The 23,807-nt window shown below is 59.5% G+C and overlaps 1 protein-coding gene across 3 annotated transcripts in view; it reads left to right on the top strand.

Annotated features, from left to right (window-relative positions):
• Positions 1-6,460: 6,460 nt before the first annotated feature.
• Positions 6,461-23,807, top strand: part of ARHGAP26 (Rho GTPase activating protein 26) — a 108,194-nt gene continuing 90,847 nt past the window's right edge. For all 3 annotated transcript variants that reach the window (XM_068206260.1, XM_068206261.1, XM_068206262.1), the window contains exon 1: positions 6,461-6,745. In XM_068206260.1, coding sequence (XP_068062361.1) covers positions 6,592-6,745 — 154 coding nt within the window. In that variant the 5' untranslated portion in view covers positions 6,461-6,591. The remainder of the gene's footprint in view (positions 6,746-23,807) is intronic.

The raw sequence follows: 23,807 nt of genomic DNA on the forward strand, positions 1-23,807 counted from the left end.
CTAGTGAAGCTTGTGGACAGAGAAAGATCAGGGATGAAGGGAATGATGGTGCTGGAAGCACACCCTCCTCTCAGGATGAGATGTAACCTGGACCATAAGCAAGGGGACAGTGATCCTCAGCACCAGTGACCCTGTCCTTGCCTGGAAGGTGAGTGAATATACAAATGCACAGGTGAAAACAGGGAGTCATGGCTGTCCCATCCCTGGAAGTGTTCAAGGCCAGGTTGGACAGGGCTTGGAGCAGCCTGGTCCTGTGGGAAGTTGTGCCTGCCGTGGTTGGAGCTGGATGATTTGGAAGGTCCCTTCCAACCCACGCTGTTCTATGGAGTTCCTTTGTGTTCTTCCTGCACCGTGTTAAATGTGCTGAATGCCTCCAGACATGCCCCACCCTCATCTCCGTGCTTGAGCCGCCGTCACATCTGCAGGAGCTGGGACCTTCCTGGTCTGTAAACCAGCCTGTGATAACCCACAGCAGCGATAATGCAGAGCTTTGTCCTGTCCCACATGTGTGCACAGCCCTGGTAACATTCACAGTGGGAATGCTGCTCCCAGGGGACACAGAGAAGGGTCACTGTGGCTCGAGTCAAACGGGGATTTGTGCTGCTGGGGAACCGAGCCTCTGCAACCGCCCACTGAGGCATTACTCTTTAAAATAACGTTTCTGATTTGTAAGTTATTCTATGTCCCTTTCCTGGCCAGAACAGGGTGAGCACAGACCCCAGCATGGCAATTCTAAAAGCTGCTTCAACATAAGGCTCGCAGGGTGCCTTTGGGCATTGGTCATCAATACCACCACTGAGTTATGGGAACACAAAGCAGACATTGAGAGTGGCAGCCAGGCTCCAGCACCCTGAGGATCATCCTGGAAACAAAAGTCAAACTTGACATCATTTGTGAGTGTCCCTGTGCTCTGAGGAGGATCCTGGTCCGGGGTTCTGTCAGCAGGCAGGGTTGGGGTCACACATTTGGACACGAGGAGGGAGGTTTGCAGTTGAACAGGTGTTGGAGCAGAGTTTAAATCTTAATGAAGTAGTAAAAATGCAAGTAAGCTGCCCCTGAAATTGGGGAAGGGGAAGACAAGCAGAACTCTGGGGAATTGTGCCAAAAACTGACAGAGCTGGGCAAAGTGCCACCCACGCAGCGTGACAGGAGCAGCCCAGCAAAGCTGAGAGCAGCTCAAGGGTCAGGGGTACACACAGCTGCCCAGGGTCTCAGCTGAAGAGTTTTCTTCTGTTTTTAACAAGGAACCAAAGGAAACAAACCTCCCCACTGGCTAAAAGCACAAGCACCAGAAGCCTCTCTCAAGCCTGAGGAGTGTCCCTGCAGGAGCTGGGTCCCGCTCTCTCTGCTCTGACACCTGCCAGGGAGATGAGAGGGAGTGGTGCCTCTTCTGGAGACAGCTCCCCTCGGGTGCACGGCCTGGGGGCTTTGTCCCGGACATTCCTGCTCTCCCTGGTGCTCCAGGTCTCTGAGGGGCGCGTGCCAGGCTTGGCAGAGGTGGCACAGCGAGGACCCGGGCGTGTCCAGGCAGGTGAGTGTGGCAGAGCACGGGCAGGAGGAGAAGCCAATTAGCTAAATCAGATGAGAGGCTCAGCTGTGGTTACAGCAATGTGCAGGGGAGAGGAACTCATGGCCCAAGGCATGAACACGGCATTCCCTTCATCCCTGATCTTTCACTCTCCACCAGCTTCACGAGGTCCTTTTCCATCCAGGCACCGCTGGCACAAGGGTTCTGCAGAGCAGGGTGGTGGATATCTAGCAAGAGGGGGAAGAAGACGTCCTTCCAGGGGCCTGGAAGGAGCTGGATGTGGAGATGGTTGTGGCAGCACAGGCTGACTCACAGGAGATGGCACTGATATTTCCATTCAGCGGGTAACCAGTTCCAAAACCAGTTCCAAACCTGTGGTGTCTGGGGAGACTTGGCAGCACAAGTGGTAATGATGAGTACTGCAAAAAATCATGGGAGGTTAATGAGCATGAGCTGGGAGCTGAAGAGGGGTTGGGAGCAGAGACCCCAGCCCGGTTTGCTTTTCATTTTGGGGGGATCTGTCCCCCTGCAGAGGCTCAGCTGTGTCACTGCTCTTCCCGTCTCCTGTCTCGCCCACCCCTGCAAATCTGCCTGAGGGCCAGGAGGAGTGACTGCAAGGAGAAAAGTGAGCTGCAGAAGGGAAAAAAAAGGAATTGAGTAGGTGGAAATTCATGTGTGACTGTGAGAGGTGCAACGCAGTAAGGAAAAGTACTGCTCCACTCTGAAATAGATATATCTGAAATCATGTTCTACGGAAAGCTCGTGAGTGCTCGGTGGAGGGAGCACTGTCACGCTGAAGGTGTCGCTGAGGCCGTTTGCTGCAGTCACATGGAGAAGTTCCAAACAAGAACATACCCACAGCACATTTCAGGCTAGCATGGGAGAAGGGGCAGCCCTTGGTGTCTACCCTAGAGCTGTATTCACAGCCAAGGAAAGGTCCAAGGTCAAGGATCAGATCTCTTGGAGGCTTGTCAGTACAACAGGTCAATGTTCCCCTTTGCTTTACAATGGGGAACTCAAGGGGATTCCTTATGATGGTCTAATGCATTATCTGGAGCAGGGGTGTTTTATTTTTGCCATATACAATGCCTCATCTGTGTCTAGCCCAATAAAAGAGTCCTGGGAGCAAGGAAGATGTGAGTGTGATATACAGCCACATAATAAATAGACCTTGAACATTGCTGCCTGAGGGCAATTCCAAGAAGCCTCTGGTACAGCTCCTGCATTCTGGCAGTCAGGATGCCTGCTGGTGTCTCTTGGGGTTTAATGAAATGCATTAGTGCCCAAGTTGTGAGACCTGGAGCAGTGGGTGGTTTTCCACCGCCCCCGCCCCTGTAACACGGGTTCTGTCTGGTTCTTGCAGGTGGGAACGCTGCTGGACCGGGGCAGCTGTTGGAAGGAGGCTCCAAGATCCCCCGAGGACAGTCAGGGATGAGGGGTTTAGCTCGGAGCCAGCCCCTCCGCGGGGCTCTGTGGCTCCGAGCTGCCCGGACGGAGCCGGGAGGTGCTGGGGGCTCAGAGCTGCCCTGCGGGGACGGGGCTGGCTCCTCACCTCCCGCTCCTGCTGTCACTCCAGCTTTCCCTGCTTGCTCAACTTAACTGGCAGAGAGCTTCCCCGAGGAGAAGGGGCTCCTTCTGCCGTGTTAGCGACGGATGTGTCACGGGCACCCAGTGACAACTGCAGCGGCTGTGAGGATGGGCTGGGATGTGGAGGTGGGAGGATGCTGTGCTCAGATGAGGGAGCTGATCCAGCTGAAAGCTCGCTCTGGGAAGAATTGCTGTTTTTCAAACAAACCGGTTGAATCCAGCTGGTTGTGTGACCCACCCAGAGATAACGCTGGGGCTGAGCTGATGCTACTGCAGGCAGAGAACCCTGGGCTGGAAAGGGCCTCAAAGATCACCCAGTTCTAACCCCTGCCGTGGGCAGGGACACCTTCCACTATCCCAGGTTGCTCCAAGCTCCACTGCCTTGGGCACTGCCAGGGATCCAGGGGCAGCCCCAGCTGCTCCGGGCACCCTGTGCCAGGGCCTGCCCACCATCCCAGGGAAGGATTTCTCCCCAATATCCCATCTAACCTTGCCCTCTGGCAGTCTCCCCCCTTCTTCCACAGCCCCCACCTCTGCACCAGCAGTTATTTGATCCAGAATCACCTAATCTAGGTAGAAACTGCTCTTTTTAAAAAAATATTTTAATGCTGGAGTAGTTTTCTGCAGATGTTCCCTGAGCGAGTGAGCTGTGGGATGTGGGTTGGTGAGTGTGGGAGAATGTGCTAATGTGTGGTCAAGGACGGCTCAGGGGTGGGAGTGAGGGATTAGGGCAGCCACAGCTTTCCTCTGTGGGAAGGGTGTGTGAGCACAGCCCTGCGGAGGCTCGCAGGAGGACTGGCTGTGGCCAGTGGGCTGAGCTCTCAGTGGCCAGGGCTCTGTCCAGTGCTGCTGGTCCCTCCACGGTGTCCAGCTGACCTGGCTCACTTGGGGTGAGACAAGCCAGCTGCTTGAAACAATAAATCAAAGCAGGCAAATATGGCAGGGATTACAGAGGGATGCAAGCTGTTGTCATCCACGGGCAGGAGGATGTGGAAGTCTGCGGTGTTCGTTTGCTTATTTTCCCTTCAGTGATAAACATTCTCAGGAATGTGGTGGGATTCTTGTGGTGTCCTGTGCAGGGCCATGAGCTGGGATGGATGGCTGCTGTTGGTCCCTTCCAACTCAGGGTATTCTGTGATATTCTTTTGCAGTTTGGATGCACAATCCCAGGGAAATGGGGCTGGGAGATGTCCATGGCTGTTCCTCCCCAGTCCTGCTGCCCTGCTCTGCTCCCACATTTGGAGCTCAAACACAATGAGTGTCTCCTGATGAATGCAGCCAGGAGAAGGGGAGAAGATTCCTCGCTGCCTGCCTGAGGCCTCAGTTGCAGTGGTGCTTCATGTGTGGCAGAGCTTTGTATGGCCTCGATTCTGTCCTCATCAGAAAATGACAGTCTAGGCATCATCATTTTCTGTGATTCTGGAAAAGAGCTGAAAAAAAAATCAATTTTGAGCCCCAGATATTTGCATCCTCTAAGGCAGTGTCCTATAAATCTAGTTACAGGTTCTTCTCTATTAGCAGTAAGTGCTGGAACACTTTTAAATATGAACAATGGTGATGGAGAAGGATAAAATCAAAATAGTGCTCCTGTGGCTTTGTGCAGGGTAGAATTAGGGAGCATAATCCAAATAATAACATCTCATGCTTTTATGGGGCTGTGTGCATATGGCGTAAATGACAGCTCATTAAACTTTATATCCTGCCTACAAGATAAGCATGTAATTAGTATTACATCCCTTTTTATAATTAGGAGGCCTCATCCAAAAAAATGTGGCTCACAAACCATATTTGAAGGCGGTGACTCAGCCTGAATTAGGCTGTGGTGTGAGGATGGAGAGAATCGTGCTTTAGAGGACTAAAAAAACAGAGACAAAAGGTTGAGCTGGTGTCAGGTTCCTGTGCCCGCACCCACCCGCTGGAAAACACAGGTGGATGAACTTTCTACCGCAGGCGTGGGCCGGAGCCCGTCCTGCCAGCCCGAGCTTTGTGCCGGACCATCGTCCCGCAGCTCGCAGGAGCGCTGGCCCGGGCCCCGGTGGCGTTTCACGGCTGAGCTGACAGGAATGCTCGGTGCGCTCCGTTCCGGCCGGGCCGGGGGGTTCTGCCGAAAAACAGCACCAGGCTGAGAACGAAAATAAGCACAGGGAGAAGTGCCCGACGTGGGAGCCTCGGTGCCGGCGCTTGTGCTGGGTTTGGTTTTTGGGTTTGCGGGGCCCGCGGGGCTGGCGCTGCCGGTGTGTCCGGGTGTCCCGGCGATCAGGGCAGCCCGGCGGCCCCGCGAGGAGGAGCAGCTGCGGTGTGCGGCTGCAGTTTGCTGCGGGAGCTCCCGGCCGGGGGAAGGAGGGGACGAGCCAGCTGCTGCGCCCGGGCCAAATTCCTGGCGTGCTCCCGAAGGAAGCGGGCTGTGGGGAGAAGCCACGGGGGCTGCGTGCGCGGCGACAGCCACCGTCTGGGGGGAGAAGTGGCGACATCCATCCTCTGTGGAGGGAAGTGGCGACAGCCATCGTCCGTGGGACGATGCTTTTGGGGACACGGTGCTGGGCCAGGACCCCGCGGCTCATCGAGAGCCGCTCCACATCCAGCCCTTCCAGAAGATTACGGCTTCATTCTCTCAGATCACACCACTAAGCCCGGGCAGTAATCTCCCGCACAGATGTGCGGTGATGGGAGCAGAAACGTGCGAGCCGCCACCCGGCCGGGCGCGGGGCGGGCCGGAGCGGCGCTCCCGCAGGCCGGGCGCGGGTTTCCCCGCGGCGGGGTCGGGCCGGGCAGGGTCGCGGGAAGCGGGGCCGGGCCGGAGCAGGGTAGGGCAGGGCCGGAGCTGGGTGGAGCTGGGTAGGGTCGGAGCGGGGCCGGGGCCGGGGCCGGAGCGGGGCCGGGCCGGAGCAGGGTAGGGCCGGAGCTGGGTGGAGCAGGGTAGGGCCGGAGCGGGGCCGGGCCGGAGCGGGGCAGGGCCGGAGCGGGGCAGGGCCGGAGCGGGGCAGGGCCGGGCCGGGCCCGCCCCGGGCAGAGGCGGCTCCGCAGCGGCGGCGCCGGCCCAGGTGCGGGAGCTGCGGGCAGGGCACGGCCCCGCCCCGCCCCCGCAGCTGATTGGCCGAGCGGGCGAAAAGGGCGGGGAAAGGCAGTGCCTGCGCGCTCCCATTGGCCGGCGGCGGGGGGGCGTGGCGCGGCGGGGGGGCGTGGCGCGGCGGGCCCGGCCCGGGCGGGGCCCCAGCGCGGCCGCAGCGGCTCCGCCCCCGCGCGGCTCCGCTCCCGCCGCTCCGCCCGGCCCCGCTCCCGGCCCCGCTCCCGGCCCCGCTCCCGGCCCCGCTCCCGGCCCCGCTCCCGGCTCGGCTCGCTCGCCTCGGCTCGGCCTGGCCCGGCTCCGCGCTCCCGCCGCCCGCCCGCGCCGGCGGCTGCGCGCCTCGCCCTAAAAGCCGTTCCGTTTTGCATTTTCTCCGGATTTTTGCGTGCTTCCCCCCGCCGTGCCGGGCAGCATGGGGCTGCCGGCGCTGGAGTTCAGCGAGTGCTGCCTGGACAGTCCGCAGTTCCGGGAGCGGCTGCGCTCCCACGAGGCCGAGCTGGACAAGACCAACAAGTTCATCAAGGAGCTCATCAAGGACGGGAAGTCGCTCGTCGCCGCCCTCAAGAGTAAGTGCGGGGCTGGGGGCGGCCCTGCGGGACCCCGCGACCCCCGCCCGCCCCCCGGCCCTGCCCGCCCGCTGAGCCCGCCCGCCCCGCGCTGCCCCCGCAACCGGGGCTCCTCCATCCGGGACCACCTGCGCCCGCCCGAGCCCCCCCTGCGGGCTCTGGTGTGGCTGGGCCACGGGGCCGTGCCTGGTCCTGCTCCAGCCGGACGTGCGCCGTGCTCCAGGATGTGCCGGGCCACGGGGACACGTGCGGTCCTGGTTCTGGACCGTCAGCACATGCACGGGCCTTGCCCTAGTCCATCTAGGCAAGTGTGGTCCTGCAGGGCGGTGCAGGGCTCCGCTCCTGCTCCATGGGGCTGTGCGTGGCCGTGGTGCACTGGGACGTGTGTGCTCCTGGTCCTGGCCCACCAGGTCCCGGTCCGTGACCCTCGGGTGCCGCATCCTTTGGGAGCGGTTTTCTGCGGTGATGGGTTGGTGCCTGCCCGCCCCGGCTGTCCTCTGTCCCGTGTCCGCTCAGGGTGGGCGATGCCCGGAGCCTCCCTGCGGCTCTGCCCGGGCTGACCCCTCCAGTGCCGTCCCCTCCGTCTCCATGGGGAAGCGGAGGCGGCTGCAGAGCTGCAAACCAGTGGGGAGCGGGCTGGGTGGGAGGGGGATGCAGCGATGCAGGCTGTGGCTCCGGGGCTGGGGAGACCCTCACCTGTGGCTGGCAGCGTCCCGGTCCTCCCTGATGCCCGGGCTGGGCTGGCTCCTGTCCCCACGGCCGGGGCTGGGGACACCTCTGTGTGGCTACCCGCTGCCAGCTGTGCCCTCGGGGTGCCGTGCTGGGTGAGCTGCTCCCCAGGCTGCGGAGCTGTTGTTTCTGCTGTTCCCTCACGGGGTCATTGGGGTTTTCTGTGTGTTTAAGTTTCTTTGGCCCAAATCACAGGGCATTTCCCCATCCGGGCGGGGGCCTGTCCCCACCACGCTGGCAGCACACGTGGTCACCAGTCTGTGCCATGGGGTGACAGGGGCACGTCACAAACAGGTGCCATGGAGCCCCTGCAGTGAACCAGCCTGGCCAGGGTCATTGTGGGGGCTGTGGGACAGCGAGGTCACCCCAGGGTGCACGGGCAGGTGGTGCTCCATCCATTCCCACCACTCTGTCCATTCCCAGAAGGGCTGATTCCTGCTCCCTCCCCTTCTGATCTCACACCGAGCTCCATGGGTGTAGTTCCTCTGTGCTGAAGTAGCAGCTGGTAACATCTGGCTTACAGGGACTCCCATTGTACCAATTCTTGGCATTTGGGGTTAAAAGGATCTCAAACCCGACAGCTGTGGGTGCATTTATGGTTCTGCAGGTCTGAGCTGTGTTCTGCTGTGGAGCGATTGCTGAAGGCAGCAGTGCCTGGCCCTGCCTGTAGCATTCATTTTATCCCAGAACAAATCCTACAGCGCTGTTCTTCACAGAAAATACATTTTGGGAGTGAGCTGGTGAGTCCTCAGGTGCCTCTGGGCTTAGTGAGCTTGTGGCAGGTGCTGGCTGAGGTGACCAGCCAGCCCTGGGCACGCTGTGTGCAGGTATTTTGGGGTGTGCTGGGAGCCCTGTGGGCTCGTGGCTGCCAGTGGGCTCCTGTCCCCTGGCCGTGGCCATGGCCGTGCCCCAGCGCCGGGCAGGAAGAACGCTCGCTGGCCTCTGGAGATAAGGATGTTTTTATGGCTGAATTGTTTTGTAGCTTCTATTGAATGTGTTCCTGGATTAGCCCTTAATTCCTGCACAGGGCTGGGGGGAGTTCCAGTGGTGCAGGGACGGGAATAATGCTGATTGTGCTGCAGGGTAAATCAGTGCCCAGGCGCCGGCACTGCCTGCCCTGCCGCCACCTCCCCGGCGCGTGTGGCACCGGGGGAGGGTTTGGCACTGCCTGGCAGGCTGGGAAGGGGTGTCCCCTCCCTGGCTGGGATGCTCGGCCCTCTGTGCATCCTTCTCCTGCTGTAGGACTGACTCCAGGGGCTGTGGGGCTGCTTCAAGCTGTGATGCCTCTGACTGATCCGGTGCTGGGTGGGATCTGGGCTGGCTCTTCCCTCGTGTGTCACCCTCAGTGTGTGACAGGTCCAAGGTCTGGTGTGTTCCGTGAGCCCTTGCAGACCACTCCGGTGTCCAGCAGCAGGGATGGAGATGCTCCAGGGGTGAGGAGCTGCTGTGCTGCCTGTTGCTGGTTGTGTCACTGCTGCAGGGGCAGGGATGTCACCCCTGTGAGCCATTGCACATCTGGGCACCATTCCTGACTGTGACCAGGGGCTTGCTTTTCTTAGCCAGCTTTTATTTTTTAGTGGTGTTTCCAAGTGGTTTTGGTTTGTCTCCCCATGGCTGGGCATGGTGGCCTTATCTCACTGTCATTGTCTCCATGCTGCTCCTCAGCTGTTGTTGTGACACCTGGCTGTGGAGCTGGGCAGGCGTGGGGGCAGCAGACCCCTGGCTCAGGACTTGAGGGGTTCTGGGGGTGTCTGGGCCCTTGGGCAGTGTGACTGCCTGCAATCAGAGTTTCGTGAGGTCTTGGCAATATCCTCTCTCGTTTTCCTTCCTCTTGCCTTTTCTGCTGAACTTTTCACATCCTCTTTGTATGAAGGCAGGCGTGGGGAGAACGTGTAACTCTGTGCTATTGGTGAGGGGCCGCTGGGGCTGGGTGGTGGAGGGGAGGAAGATGAAGAGGGAGGAAGAGCCCTCTGCAGAGCTGGGCAGGGGCAACAGCACGGGCACGCAGGGATGGTGAGACTGGAGTAAGGACACGGAGCAAAGTCTCTGCCAGGGTTTGGTGAAAGGGCTGCTCTGCCCTGCTTTTGCCCTCAGTGTAGGTACAGAGAGAAACAGGAATGATTCACAGCACTTTCTCCTTCCCTTAGAAGAAAGAATAAATTGAGAAGGTTGAAAATGATCCTCATTTGCTGAAGGGCTGGTCTTGCTAAATGTCCTCAGATGCCAAGGGCATCTCGGGAGTGTGTGTGTCTGTGTGTACATAAATGCTGTTGGATCTTTTTCCCCCAGTGAGTTCCTGTGCCTGTTTCCATTGTCTCCCTTTGCTGCTTGGCTGGTATTCAGTGACCTGGTTTTCAGCAAAACGTGTCCCTCTTCCTCCCTGATCCACCATCCATAAATTATTCAGAAAGTTTTGCAGATGCAGAGACTTCAAGTGTGACATAAATAATGAACTCGAAGCCTGGATGCCGTGGAGCTCGTTCTCCGGCGCAGGAGCTGTGGTGACCATCGGGACCAGGGACGCTGAAGGATTTTATCCCTTTGCCTGTCCCTGTGCCTGTGTGAGGGCCAGGCAGGGAGCCAGTGGCTCGTCCCTGTGCTGGCATCACCTCCAGCCCCTGTGCTGGCACGGAGGGAGAGCTGGAGCCCAGTCCTCGGGATGGTGATGTGGAGATGCCCACAGCTTGCTTTGGGAAGCAAGCAGCACATCTAAGGATAGAGGATGTGGGCGTGCAGGGGCTGCCAGCCATCACCTCCCCCTGCTGTAGCACAGGGCTGAGCCTGGCACCCTCCTCCTCCTCGTCCTCCTCCTCCTCCCTGTGCCCTTCTCCTGTGCTGCCAGGCGCCGTGTCCCGGGGGCGATGGGGCTGTTGTCCCCTTCAGGCACTGGGTGCAGCCTGGTGCCCTGCCACGTTTCTGCTGGTTTGTTTTCCTTCTTCCAACTCCCAGGCACTAATTTGAAGCCACCAAACCCGTCCACGCCCCGGCTGCTGCCATGCTCCCGCGGCACAAACTGCAATTTGTGTGGTGGTGCTGGGCTGGGCTGGGGGAGGCTCTGTGAACCCCCTCCCCATGAAGGCACACGGGCTGGGCCCCAGTGGGGCTGTGCCATGCCCCGGGCTCCCCTGGGAAAGGCGGAGGTGCCCATGTGTCCGGAGGCACAGCTGGGCTGGTTTGGAGTTTTGGATCACTTTTCCTTTTGCTGTTTCCTTGGCCAGGTCACACAGAGCTGCAGTGAGGAGGGACAGGACTGAGGGGGTGATGCTGGGCTGGACCTGGATCCTGCAGTGCCTGGGAGCTCCTCTGGCCTTGCCAGCCTCCCAGGGCACACGCTGATGGCACCGTCCCACAGGTCTCATGCCAGCTCTGCCCCCCACCAGCGTGTCCCATGCTGGCTGTGGGGAGCAGCTGGGGGTTGCCCCTGCTCCCAGCTGAGGTTTGCTGTAAGAGAGGTGTGGTCTCCCTTCTGTCTGTGCCTGCAGGGTGTGATTTTAATGAGCTGCCCCCTGGGCTGACCCCTGTGTGCCTGGCCACCGTGGGAAATGCCAGCAGGGCTTTTGCTGCAGCTCTGGGGTGTTTCCTGGGACACATCCTGCTCCGATGCTGCTGTGCAGCTGAAAACGTGAAGCGGGTTGGTGGGGTAGCTCCTGGTGCTCGGGGATGTGCTCGCACATGGGTTCTGTTCCACAGGTCTGCAGCTTCTTGTTGAAACCAAGCCTTTATGAGACGTCTGTGCCCGTGGCTGTGGGGTGGCAGTGCCTGTCCCGGATGGAGCTGGCACTGGATCTGCAACAGACTGGAAGTGAAAGTGAAACTTTTGCCCAGTGTGTACTTAATTTCCTTTTTACACAAACAAGGCGCAGGCAGGTGATAAGGAAACGTGACGGGGATTGCCCACTTTGCCACTTTGTCATTGCCTTTGCCATCCTGCTCCCCATGGCCCCTGGTTCAGCTCACTTGGTCCCCCTGGGAGTGGGTCGGGGGAGCCCTGGCTCGGCTGGGCAAAGGGCAGGTAGAACAGAGGCTGCTGTGCACCCCAGGTGCCCTCGTGTGCCTCTGCAGGGAGAAAGCCCTTGGGCGTGCTGGAGCATGATCCCAGTCTGGGGCTGCTTTGTAACCTGCTGCCATCGGGGGTGACAGGTCCTTGTGCCCCAGGTGTTTGGTGCTGGGGAGAAGGAATCCAAAGCCCATCTTACGTTATTTTCATCCTTCTTGCTCTTCTGGTCCCTGAGGAAAACAGTCACAGCCCAAACCTTCTCACCAGCTTTGCACAGAGGAATCAAGGATCAGAGGTTTAGGTCTGGCCTTGCCAGGAGCAGCCCCTGTTTGTGCAGGTGCACACCTGAGTGCTCAGAGCTGTGCTCCTGCCCAGGAGAGCGCTGGCCTTTGCAGGCTCCAGTTTGGAGGAGAAGGAGCGCTGTGCTTCCTGGAGGGTGCAAAACCAACAGTCACCACCTGCCTGGGTTGCCGTGACCGCTGGCACTGGTTCTGCCGGGGCTGTGCCGTGACAAATGGTGCTGGGCTGCTGGCACGGAGCGCTGGGCTGCGGCGGGTGCGGGGCAGCCCAGGCGAGTTGCCTGCACAGGCTGCACAGCGCCTGTGTCTGCCCAGCGCCGGGAGCCACTGCCTTGCCGCACGGGGGGTTCCTGGAGCATCCATGCGTTTCCCAAGGAGCTCATTCCATGCTTGGAGGGGCAGGGGAGGTCCCTGCCTGCCCCCCTCGCAGGGCTGGGGCACGGCCAGGCCTGCCTGGGCTCTCACTCTGCCTTGCAAACCACAGGGAAAGCACGTGGCTTTGGGTTTGGCTGGTAAAATTATTTACTTTGATTTTTTCCTGCTTTGTTCACCCAGCCGAGGTGTAATGCGGCTCTCCTGTGCCAGGGTTCGTTTTTCCCCTCTTCATTCCTGTAAGAAACAGTTGGTGTAGGCAATACTTTGAGCTGTGGAGGAGGCACATGGTTACGGCTCAGCCAGGGCTGCACCAGTGGAGCCAGAGGTACCAAGGACTTCTCTTCCTTTGCATGACCTGTGTGGCTTGTGCAGCCACGTCTTTAATAACTTGTCTGGGATTTTATCCAAATGAGGGCTAGGACACGTGATAATACTGTGCTTCAGTTTTAGCACAAGTTGATCCTCCTCTTCCTCCCCAGTGGAAATTAGCAGCAGGAACTTATTCCTGCTTGGGAGATGCTCTTTGTGATGGTGGGTCTGCACTGTGAGCCCTGCAGGGACCATCGTGCCAGCAGGGCTGGCTCCAGGGGGCTGCACACTTATCCCACCTGGCTCTGCCTGAGTGCCAGAGGGAGCTCACCCCATGTGGATGCTGCAGTGGTTCCCGCGTGCCCTGCCGCGGCTGTGATCCACGCAGGATCATCCTCACATCCAGGAACGACCCAGCATCCCCAGGGAACACTCGCCCGTCTCCCAGGGCCATCCCACCCCAGCCAGGAGCCCACAGTGCTGGCAGGTCTGGGGACTGATGGTGGAGCCAGGGGGCAGGGTGGGCTCCTCGGGAGGCACTGGGTGGGTGCTGTGAGACGCGGGGCTGGGCTGGAGCTGGCTCTGTCAGCAGCACTGCAGGGAGCCCCGTGAGCACCGGGGTCTGGGTGTGCGCGAGAGCCCGTGCTCATGACTGCATCTTTCACACTGTGCTGGCAGAGGGCTCCTTAACAGGCCTGGGAGGTCTCAGTAACTGGGAGCATGCCACAGAGCACCTCTGGGCACGTGTCCCCTTACGCTGGGATGGGGACAGAGCCCCGAGGAGCCACGGGGCCCGCGCTGGGCACGTGTGCCATGCCAGGTTAAAGCCAGCCTTCTGGGGTGGCAGGGGATGGCCTGGGATCAAGGGCAGCTCTGAGGGGCAGGGGCTGGCACTGCTGGAGCTGGTGGAGACTGACAGTGCACACCTGTGCCCAGGGAGTGACTCTGGGCAGGGGGGCCTGGGAGGGATGTGAAAGGCCAGGTCGGATGTCCCCGTGTTCCAGCACGTGCCCACAAGCTGTGTCCTGCTCATGCTTCCAGCATGGAGCAGATTTGCCTGGTTTGGATCTGTTTGCCCAAGGCTGCAGATGTGCTGGCACAGCTTGGATCATCTGTCTCCATTTGTTTCTGCAATGCTGCCAGACCGAGAGGTGTGTGGCATCACCAGCGGCGCGTGTGGCATCACCTGTGTGCCATGGACACGGGCTGGGAGCGGTGGTGGGCTCTTTAGGTTTCTCTCTTAGGTTTCCCCTTTCTTCCTTTGCTTTGCTGTAGCAGCTCGCAGTGACGTTGGGGATCCGTGTGAGGAAATGCCGTTCCCATGGTTGCTGCGGGGACGGTGGGAGGCAGTGCCCGCGTGTCCCTGTGCTCTCTGCAGGTTGGCACACGTGGAGCTTCTCCGGCTGATTCAGTACCAGGGACGGCATGGGGCAAGTCCTTGCTGTGTGCCAGACCCCTCCCCGGCTGGCAGAGGGGGACCACCAACCCCTTTGCACCCTAAAACCCTGGTGTGCTTCTCCCCGAGCGCCAGGAGCCGTGCCAGCATCCCTGCACGAGCCAGGGCAGGGCTGCTCGGGGCTTGGCATTGCTGCCCGGCGGCAGAGGGGCTTCGGTCCCCGCACCGTGGCCGGGGGGCAGCGGCGGTGCCGTGCGGCCCAGCCAGCCCTGCCCACGCTGTGGTTCTGGTCTGGGGCGTTCTGGGCCCCTTCTGCAGCCTCCAGCGGGGGACAGCGGGGTCGGGCTGTGCCGGGCACCCACCGCTGCCCCGGGTTTCTCCAAGCCTGCTTTCCCGAGCGCCGTGAGGAGCAGCTGGAGCGGGAGCGCGGCGGGTGGGAGGGGAGGCAGAGCGAGGGGGAGCTCGTACGGGAACCTGCACAGCTTGTTCAGCGCGGCGTGAATCATCCCCTCCTCCTCCCCCGGGCACGAGAGCGGCTGTCACCGCCGCCGGCCACAGCGATGTTTTCCCCGTTCTCCCGGGACGGGATGTTTTCCTGGGACAGCGATGTTTTCCCCGTTCTCCCGGGACGGGATGTTTTCCTGGGACGGGCATGTTTCCCCAGTTTTCCTGGGACGGGGATGTTTTCCTGGGATGGGGATGTTTTACTGGGACAGGGCTGTTTTCCTGGGATGGGGATGTTTCCCCAGTTTTCCTGGGACAGGGATGTTTTCCTGGGACAGCGAGGTTTTCCCCGTTTTCCTGGGACAGGGCTGTTTTCCTGGGACAAGGCTGTTTTCCTGGGATGGGGATGTTTCCCCAGTTTTCCTGGGATGGGGATGTTTTCCTGGGACAGCGAGGTTTTCCCCGTTTTCCTGGGACAGGGCTGTTTTCCTGGGATGGGGATGTTTTCTTGGGACAGGGATGTTTGCCCTGTTTTCCTGGGACGGGGCTGTTTTCCTGGGACGGGGCTGTTTTCCTGGGACAAGGCTGTTTTCCTGGGATGGGGATGTTTTCCTGGGACAGCGAGGTTTTCCCCGTTTTCCTGGGACAGGGCTGTTTTCCTGGGATGGCGATGTTTTCTTGGGACAGGGATGTTTGCCCTGTTTTCCTGGGACAGGGCTGTTTTCCTGGGACAGGACTGTTTTCTTGGGACAGGGATGTTTGCCCTGTTTTCCTGGGACAGGGCTATTTTCCTGGGACAGGACTGTTTTCTTGGGACAGGGATGTTTGCCCCGTTTTCCTGGGACAGGACTGTTTTCCTGGGACAGGGATGTTTTCCCAGTTTTCCTGGGACAGGGCTGTTTTCCTGGGACAGGGCTGTTTTCTTGGGACAGGGATGTTTGCCCCGTTTTCCTGGGACAGGACTGTTTTCTTGGGACAGGGATGTTTTCCCCGTTTTCCTGGGACAGGGCTGTTTTCCTGGGACAGGGCTGTTTTCTTGGGACAGGACTGTTTTCTTGGGACAGGGATGTTTTCCTGGGACAGGGATGTTTTCCCCATTTTCCTGGCACGCTCCCCACACCAAAGGTGCTTCCACCCGCTCCACGTGGTCCGTGATCTTTAGGGCATCACCCCAGCTGTTAATGGCCTCCAGCGTGGCTTGCAGGAGCTGGGAATTGGCTCCTCTGCCTTGGCTCCCAGCGGGAGCTGGGGGGTCCCGGCACGCCGGGGGCAGGGGCCGTGCTGGGACGCTCTGTGCCGAGGGGACCGGGGGAAGGGGATGTCTGTGCCGTGATGCCAGGCGGGTGGGAGCACGGCAGCCTCCGGACCATCTGGGCCTGGCGCGTGGAGGGCGGGCGCAGCGCGGGGGCCAGGGACAGCCGAGGGCTGGGTGCTGCCTCCTCACCCTTCCCTGCACTCTGCACCTCGGGCAGGGCTTGGAGCAGCCTGGGACACTGGGAGGTGGCCCTGCCCGTGGCAGGGGGAGGAATGGGGAGAGCTTTGAGGTCCCTTCCAGCCCAAACCAGTCTGGCATTCCATGGTCCACAACGAGGGAAGTGTGAAGGGTTCTCTGGGCCGAGTGACCTGTAAAAAGAGCTGGCGTGTGCCTTTTCCTAACACTGCCTGCTACGGTGTCCCTTTGCTGGTTTTTTATTCTGTTTCTCGCTGAAGCAGCGTCTGTCCAGAGCGATGCCCTCGTTGAGGGCTGGTTGCTAAGCAATGTTTTACAAAAAAACCCAACCATCGCAGAGCAGAGCGCTGGGTGTCTCTCCCACGAATTCTAGGGGAAAGCCCAGGTTAAAGGCGCTGATTTCTTCCTGGAAAGGGTGGTCAGATAGTGGCACAGGCTAGCCAGGGCAGTGGTGGAGTCTCCATCCTGGAGGGGTTTTACAGATGAAGACAATGGTGATTGTTGGCTTTGGCAGTGCAGGGAGAACAGCAGGATGGGAGAATCTTAGAGGGCTTCTCCCACCTCAACTCTTCCATGGTTCTATGCTGTGCCTTGGGCTGTGCATCCCTGTCCTCACCCTGCGTGCCTCCCTATGCTCCGCTGGAGGTTTTAATTTATATTTCTCTTTTCCTGCCAAAGCAGGAAAAATTGACTCACTTGCCCCTGATGTTCCTGCAAGCACAGTGGGATTTTTCCTGTTCTTACAGCTGAGGTGGAGGAGCACCGGTGACAAAAGGATTTCCGCAGCCTCCTTGGGAGGAGAAGGAAGGAGGTTGTGCAGGGCAGCTTCTGGAGGGGCTGGGAGCTGGCCCCGCTCCCTGCCCTGGCTGTGGGCGAGAGCTGCTGCCTCTGGGATGCGGACAGGGGAGGGGGGACAGGGGAGGCACTGCCCCGTGCCATGGCCTGGCTGGCATGTGCCAGGAAGGTCTCCTGTCCTTCCTGCCTGCAGGGACAGGGCGTTGGTCCCCTCCCCAGCTGGGCCACGGGGGTCTCTGGGCCCATCGTCCCCTGGGGACCCCAATGCTTTGGTGCCGGCCCCTTGAGAAATCCAGCGGGCTCCCTGTGGCCCACCTATTATCTAATTAGATTTAATAACTAATCCAGAAGCGGGGCCCGTGCCTGAGGCAATCTGCTCTGCCTGGCGGGGTCTGGCAGGGGCTCTGCCACAGCCCCCCTGCCAGACCCCCTTCTGCTCCACTAATGGGCATTGCCTGGGTCAGGAGCAAATTTCTTCTGGATTAGTGTCCTCTAAATCGATTAGCTGTCTCGGGCAGGGCATTCTGTCCTAATGAAATGTGATTCCCGGCTCCAGTCGATGAAATATTGTGGTAACAAGGGTAAAGTCATCTGCAGCCTTCCTGTGGGTTGTGCCAGGGTTTGGAGAGGAATCACAGAAATACACGATGATTGAGGATGGAAATGACCTCCAAGATTATCAAGTCCAACCTGTGACCCATCACCTTCTTGTCAACCAGCCCAGAGCACAGAGTGCCACATCCAGTCCTTCCTTAGACACCTCCAGGCATGGGGGCTCCACCAGCTCCCTGGGCAGCCCCTTCCAATGCCTGACCATTCCTTCCAGGAAGAAATTTCTCCTGATGCCCAAGCTGAACCTCTCCTGGCTCTTGGAGGAGAAGCTCCAATTACTGGAGCGGTGTTATGCTGATGGGGACTGACCTGCACTCCCCAGTGGGGGAACTGGGGCCAATGTGGAGCTGTGAGTAAAACATGGCACTTCCATCCTGCCCTCAGAGGCACTTTACTCACAGGTGTAAGGCTGGAGGCGTTTACATGACCTGCCTGGGGCAGGGGCAGTGGGGCAGTGTGCAGGTGGAGGGGAAAGGCGATATTCAAAATCCTGGTTTTGGGAATAGCGGTCAGGGATTGGGGTTTGAAGGTTAAGCACTCGGTGCAGTGGGACAGCTGTGCTCAGCAGGTCTGACATCTCTCTCTCTGAGCCAGCACTGTGCCCAAATCCTTGGCCTGGATGGGACACAGGGATTTTCACTGCTGCTTCCTCACATTGTGTGCTGGTGCAGGCCCGTGGAATTGCCAGCCGGGGCGGTAATTTTCCATTTCATTACCACGTCCCTGATGTTTTCCAGGCACTTAAGCTGTTGCCTGTGTTTGCTGTGTGGATGCATCCCTCCTCTGTGTTGGAGTGGTGAATATTTCCATTTGATTTTATTCGGAGACCAGGCCGTGCCTGCTCCCACCTGAGCTCCTGTTGCTCCGACGCCTGGCTCCCCGCCTGGCAGATTCTGTGCTGCAGGTTGGGACAGGCCGGGGGTTCTGCCATAAAACAACACCAGGATGTGAACAAAAACAAGCACAGGGAAAAGTGCCAGACATGGGAGCTGGGTGGGGAAGTGGAGAAATCCCGTTTTATTTTGTTTTGCTGCTAAGCGCACGAAACGCTCCGTGTCCAGCGCAAGAGACCGGGGATGGCGTCTGGGGGATGCTGCCCTGTGCTGGGGGGCAGGTGGGCTGTGCCCCTGCAGGAGCTGCAGGCACTGATGCTCTGGGGGCTGTGGGAGGACTGGGATGTTGCCCGTTTGTGCAGAGCACCAGGAAGCCCCCTGGGCAGGGGTCACCAAGGGTTCTGCTGATCCCATGTGCTGGTTCTCTGCACGGTGATGCTCAGCCTGGAAGCTGCCTGCCAGGGTGGTGGTACCTGGCTTCGGGCCCCTTGTCTTCCAGGGCCATCCTGAGGGTATGTAGTGGTTGCCAAGGCTGCCAGGAGGGCTCTGGCAGGCCCGTGTTTCTCTGAGCCCCACTGCTGCTTGCTGGGAGTGAGGACGGGTGTTGGGCTGTGCCTCCCTGCAGCTGCAGACATCTGTCTCCTCAGGCTCTCCAGGAATGGGGAGCCTTTCCGGGGGTCGTTTACATCATTCCTGGGTTTTGTTTCCTGCGTGTCCTGGCTGCAGGCAGGGCAGGCTCTGCTGCCTGGCACCTGTGGCTGCACACACAGCCCCCGGTCACTCCAGCTGCCATCGCTGCCCTTCGTCCCACCCGGCATCGGCACCTCTGTCCGCTCTGCCCACGGTGGTCTCTGAGTCAAGAGCTGCTGCAGCAGGTGGGAGTCTCCCAAGTCTTCCTTTCCTGGTGGGGTGGAGCGGTCATTGCTTGATGGTTCACATGCCCACTGCTGGAGTCCCTCCAGGTGGGACCCTTGGTGAGGGGCACTTCATCAACTGCATTGTTAACCCATCCCTGCTGCCTGGACCAGCTTCTCTCCTGCCAGTGTCACAACCCTGGTGACACTCTGAGGGGGGAAAGGCAGAGCTACTTGCATGAGCTGGGTTTCTGCAGTGTCTCAGCCACTGTGAGACGAAGATCTGATTCATGAAAGTGGCTTTGTTGCAATATGACTTGATGGGCAAGTGCTAAGAAAAGCTGAACAGGAAGGATGGAGAGAGGCTGCGAGACCTTTGCCCCTGTGGCAAAGCAGGCTCAGCACTGGGCTCAGGGCTCCAGAGCCTGAGGAAGTCCAGGGCTGATTCATGGTTGAGAACTGGGACAGAAGGGCAAGGGTTCCAGATGACCATCAACTCCCTCAAACCAGGGGAAAACAGGAGAGTGGCTGCAGCAGTGGGAGCACTTGCCCCACTTGCCTCGGTGCTGCTGCAGCCCTGGCCCTGCTGCTGGATGCCACAGTGGACATGCTGGACAGGCCCTGATGGTCCTTCTGGCTTCATTCCCCTTGGATCTCCAGTGCCTTCCATCAGGAATCTTGGGAAGCTCTGCAGAAACGTCCTGGCCTGGCAAAGCTCCCAAGATAACTCCAAGCATTATTGATTTGGGGGTGGCACGATGACGTGGCCGGGGTGCTGGGCTGGTGGGCAGTGGGGGATAATTTTAGCTGTGCAGCCAGGCAGTCCTTCCAGGGGATAACTTTGTTTTTCATGAAGCGCAGAACCTTTATCTCTTAAGATACCGTGGCAATAATGCCCGTTTCCAGCGTGTTGCTGAATCTGATCTGCTGTTTGAGCCCGGCCAATGGTGCCATTCAGCACACAAAGGGTCCTGCGTCCCTCTGGCCAGCGCTGCCGTACGGAGCCATGCCGAGCGTGTGGATCGGAAAGATGGGGATGCCTCGGCTGGCAGCAGTGCCCAGCGCTCCCCTGGCTGCAGGGCAGGGCTGAGCCAGGGCTGGGGCACCTCCCGGACCTGCCCTCTTAGGGCATCTTGGGCAGGGCTTCAGGTTTTAGCACATCTGAGCGGTTTTGGGGTTTCTGCTTGAAGTGTGCTTTGTAGGGAATGCGTGCTTGTGAACTTTCCGTGGTGAAATGAAGTGTTTTGGTTTGGCCTCCCTGGCTGTGCTGCCGAGACAAGGCTCAGCTGGAGGCTGTGTGTGTGGAAAAGGCACCAAAATGGGGTCTGGGGGGCTGCGGGGCCATGTCAGCGATGCTCTCCCTGCCTTGGGGGTCCTGCCTGGGGTGACTGCAGGGACTGTGCCCCTGGCCCTGCTCCTTGGGCTCACCTTGCTGTCTTTGGCACCCTCTGACCTCCATCTGTGGCGTGTGCCAAGCCGTGGCAGCCTCTCCACGGGCTGTTGTGCAGAACACGATGGCAGAAGCTGTGCTGGAGGTGGGGTGGGCTCTGCCCATCTGGTTTTATACATTTGCTCATGATGATTCAGAGGGGGAACCTGCCAGCAGCTGCTGTCCCATCCTAAATCACGGATTAACTCCAACCACCTGGTGGACAAGTTGTTTATTAAACAAATCAGTGCTAATTCTGTATGGAAGTGGCTCTGGGACTGGGCCAGGCCCAGAGGACCGCAGTGTCCCATGGGAGCGGGGCTTTGCTGACCTTGCTGGGAAGCGCAGAGAGGGGATTTAGACCTTCTGGAGCAAATGAAGCGTTTTGTGATGCTGCCCTGACGCTTGGTGCTGACCCCAGTGCTGCAAGGGCTGGGGCTGGGCGGGTAAAACTCCAAACTGGCAGCTGCAAACGCTGCTTTCAGGCATGAGGTTCTTGTTGCTGGACTCCTGCACGAACTGCGGGGCCAGGTTGGACGAGTGTCCCATGCAGGGTGCCCGGTGCATCCGTGGGCCAGCTGGCCATGCCCGGCTCTGACCTTTCCCAGAGCCCCTCCCTGGGTATCCCTGGGCTGCAGGAGTGTTGTGTGACCCAGAAGGGGTGCTGTGCTGCAGCCCTGGCTCGCCCTGGGGACACACACCCCACTGCAGCTCCCTAAGCACCCTTGGCAGGCTGTAATCCGGCTGCTGATGAGAGCAGCTCCTCCCTGGGTTACCCACCCCGGCTGGCCCCTGCCTGCCTGGGGGGCTGGGGGGCTGCTGCCCCAGGGGCTGTGTCCTGTTCCCTGCAGCCACACGAGGGCTGTGGGTGGTGACCCCCCAGGTCTGCCCTGCTTGGGGCAGACTGGCATTGTCCTCCTGTCCCTCTGCAGGGGCTTGCAGGGGACACACAGCCTGAGCCTGGTGTTGTGCTGCTCTGTGCTGCGGGGGAAGGAAGGGGCAGGAGTCTCAGTTCCTGTTGTCCACTTGAACAGTAAATATAGGCTATTAAGCAGTTTTCTTTGCAGGAAGTGTAGAAATCCTGCTCCGTGTGAGCCCAGAGCCCAGAGCCCTGAGCAGCAGCATCCTCTGTTCCCCCTCTGTAGCAGCATTAACCCTTCATGGCCAGACTCAGCAGCAGGCTTATCTTTAACCTGAACCGCCCATCCTGCTGTTTCTGCCCCTGTCCTGGGTCCAGCTGAGCCAGAGCTTTTTGCTCTTTCCAGCTTATGCAGCAGACTGGCTGCAGAGTCAGCTCTGGGGAGAGCCCCCACCTCTGAGCCAGCAGTTTTACTTTTCCCTGGCTGACCTGATCTTTCCAACACGGGACCAGGCAGGGGGGGGGAACATTTGTCTTCCTGACATCTCAGTTTGATGTGTTTTGGTTCCCCTCGGTGTCCTACCCCTTGTTTCTGGGGTGCTGATTGCAGACCTGGCTGAGTGGGGTCGCCCCATAGCGCCCGGGGTGCTGCACTCCTGGAGGAGGGGTGGGAAATCATGGCACAATCCTTCTAAAAATGGCCTTTTTCAGTAGTTCCAAATTCCTTTGGAAGAGGCTTTTTATGCAAGAAGCAACCACTTCAGTCTCCTTGTAGTAGCAGCAGCCACTTCCCAGAAAGACTGAACTCTGAGCGGCTGAGGAGGAGGAGGAGGAGGGGGGACACAGGGAGCACGAGGTGCTCCCTTGCTGCTGATCCCTTGCAGGATTCCTGGGGGCTGGAGAAGGTCCCTTCAGCCAGGTTTGGGGGGAGCCCTGGAGCTGGAGGTGTGTGGCTGGGGTGGAATTCAGCCAGCAATTGCCCGGCTCCTTGGCTGCAGAGGGAGGAAGGTGGGGTGACCCCTGGGCTGGGTGTGAGGGAGCAGGGACAGGCAAAGGGGTTCCTGAGGCTGCCTCCAGGAAAGGCTGCTGCCCTCTGACCTGCTGGGAGCTGTCTCCCTTCCTGCTGTTCCTGAGCTGGGTGTTGAGGATGCAGTGGGTGGGGAGAATGCATCACTTTTCAAAGGGCATTTTTTTTACATCCTTGGTGGCTGAAGCTGTGCAGGTGGACTTGGGTGTGCCAGTTCTTTGTCAAGGGGACTTTCCTGAAGGGATTGTCCCATCCTCACCAGCCCAGGTGGGAAAAGGGAGCCACGGGAGGTGATGATGATGATGATGATGATGATGATGAGACCTGCAGCCTGAGCTGGTTATGTTGCTCAGGCAGAAGGATTTTTCAGGCTTTTTTGTGGTGGCTTTCCCTGATGCTGTGGTTGACTGATCAAGGCAGCAGAGAACTTGGAAGGAAAACTTGCCAGCCCCTGGTGCAGCCCTGGTGTGACTCATGTGCAGTGTCTGGGTGGTTTTGCTCGTGCGTGAGAGGAAGCAGCAGATTCTCTTGAGCCTTTACAGGATTTTGGGTTTGCTTATTCACAGCCCTGGGGAAGAAGAACCCTCAGGAGCTGAGGCTCATGGAGGGGCTGCCCTGTTCTCCCTGTGCCGTCCTGCTTCCACTGCAGGGGTGTTGTCCCCAAATGTAGTTGAGGGGCTCCAGGAAGAGGGGAATTCGGGGCATGGGTGGCCTGACAGTGGCCTGGGGAGGACAGTGGGGCCCCACAGGGTGGGCATGGGTGCCCCTCCCTCCTTCCCTGGCCAATCCTGCTGCTAATTTTATCCTTTATCACGGTCACTCCAGGAGTTATCTCCCTCTCCCCCTGCCTCTCCCTTGCCTATTTATGAGCACCGTGGGCCATTGCTGTCAGTGCTGCTCTTGGCTTTGCTCTGGCTCCTGCCTGGTCCCAGAGCCCTGACCTGCTCCTCACTCTCAGGTGCAGGAGAGGGTGGCCCTGGAGAGGGTGGCCCTGGAGAGGGTGGCCCTGGAGAGGGTGGCTGGGGAGCTCAGTTCCCCCCAGGTGTTCATCCCTGTGCTGCAGCAGCCTCCAGCTCTGGGGTCCAGCCAGTGGTGGGCATGAGGGGTGTCACATCAAGCCTGCTTCAGGTGGGGATGTGGCACATGGAATGTGGCCAAGGGCTCGGGGGGGTGCTGGGGCCAGCAGGGGCCGGGGGAGAGGAAATGGCTCCTTAGATCATGAACATCATCTTCGTGGTTATTCCAGGGCAGGCAGGAGGGACTGGGTGAGAGTCCCTGAGCCCTGGGGCTGCTCCAACAAGCTCTGGTGAGGGAAGGAGGCTGCTCTGCTGCTGACACCAGCATGGGCATGGAAGGGAGCAGGGAGAGCTGCACGGCACTGTGCCAGTGCCCTTTGCTCAGCCCCGTGCTGAGCTGGAACAAACCCTCCCACCCTCCCGAGTCCCTCTTCTCAACCCTGCCCAGGAGCATCTGGGAGGTTTCCCCAAAAAAACATGTCTTGCTTCTGTGGGTTCCAGTGGAGACTCCTGGCAGCTCCAGGCACGGGAAGGGTGGAAAAGCCATGCTTGTTCCATCCTCCAGGGAGCAAAGTGCAAATCCTGTTATGTGTGAACCTTCTCCTTGAAGAAGCCCCCTCTGTACTTTTCCACTGGGA

The sequence above is a fragment of the Anomalospiza imberbis genome, chromosome 15, assembly GCF_031753505.1.
Source record: "Anomalospiza imberbis isolate Cuckoo-Finch-1a 21T00152 chromosome 15, ASM3175350v1, whole genome shotgun sequence".
Classification (NCBI taxonomy): Eukaryota; Metazoa; Chordata; class Aves; order Passeriformes; family Viduidae; genus Anomalospiza; species Anomalospiza imberbis.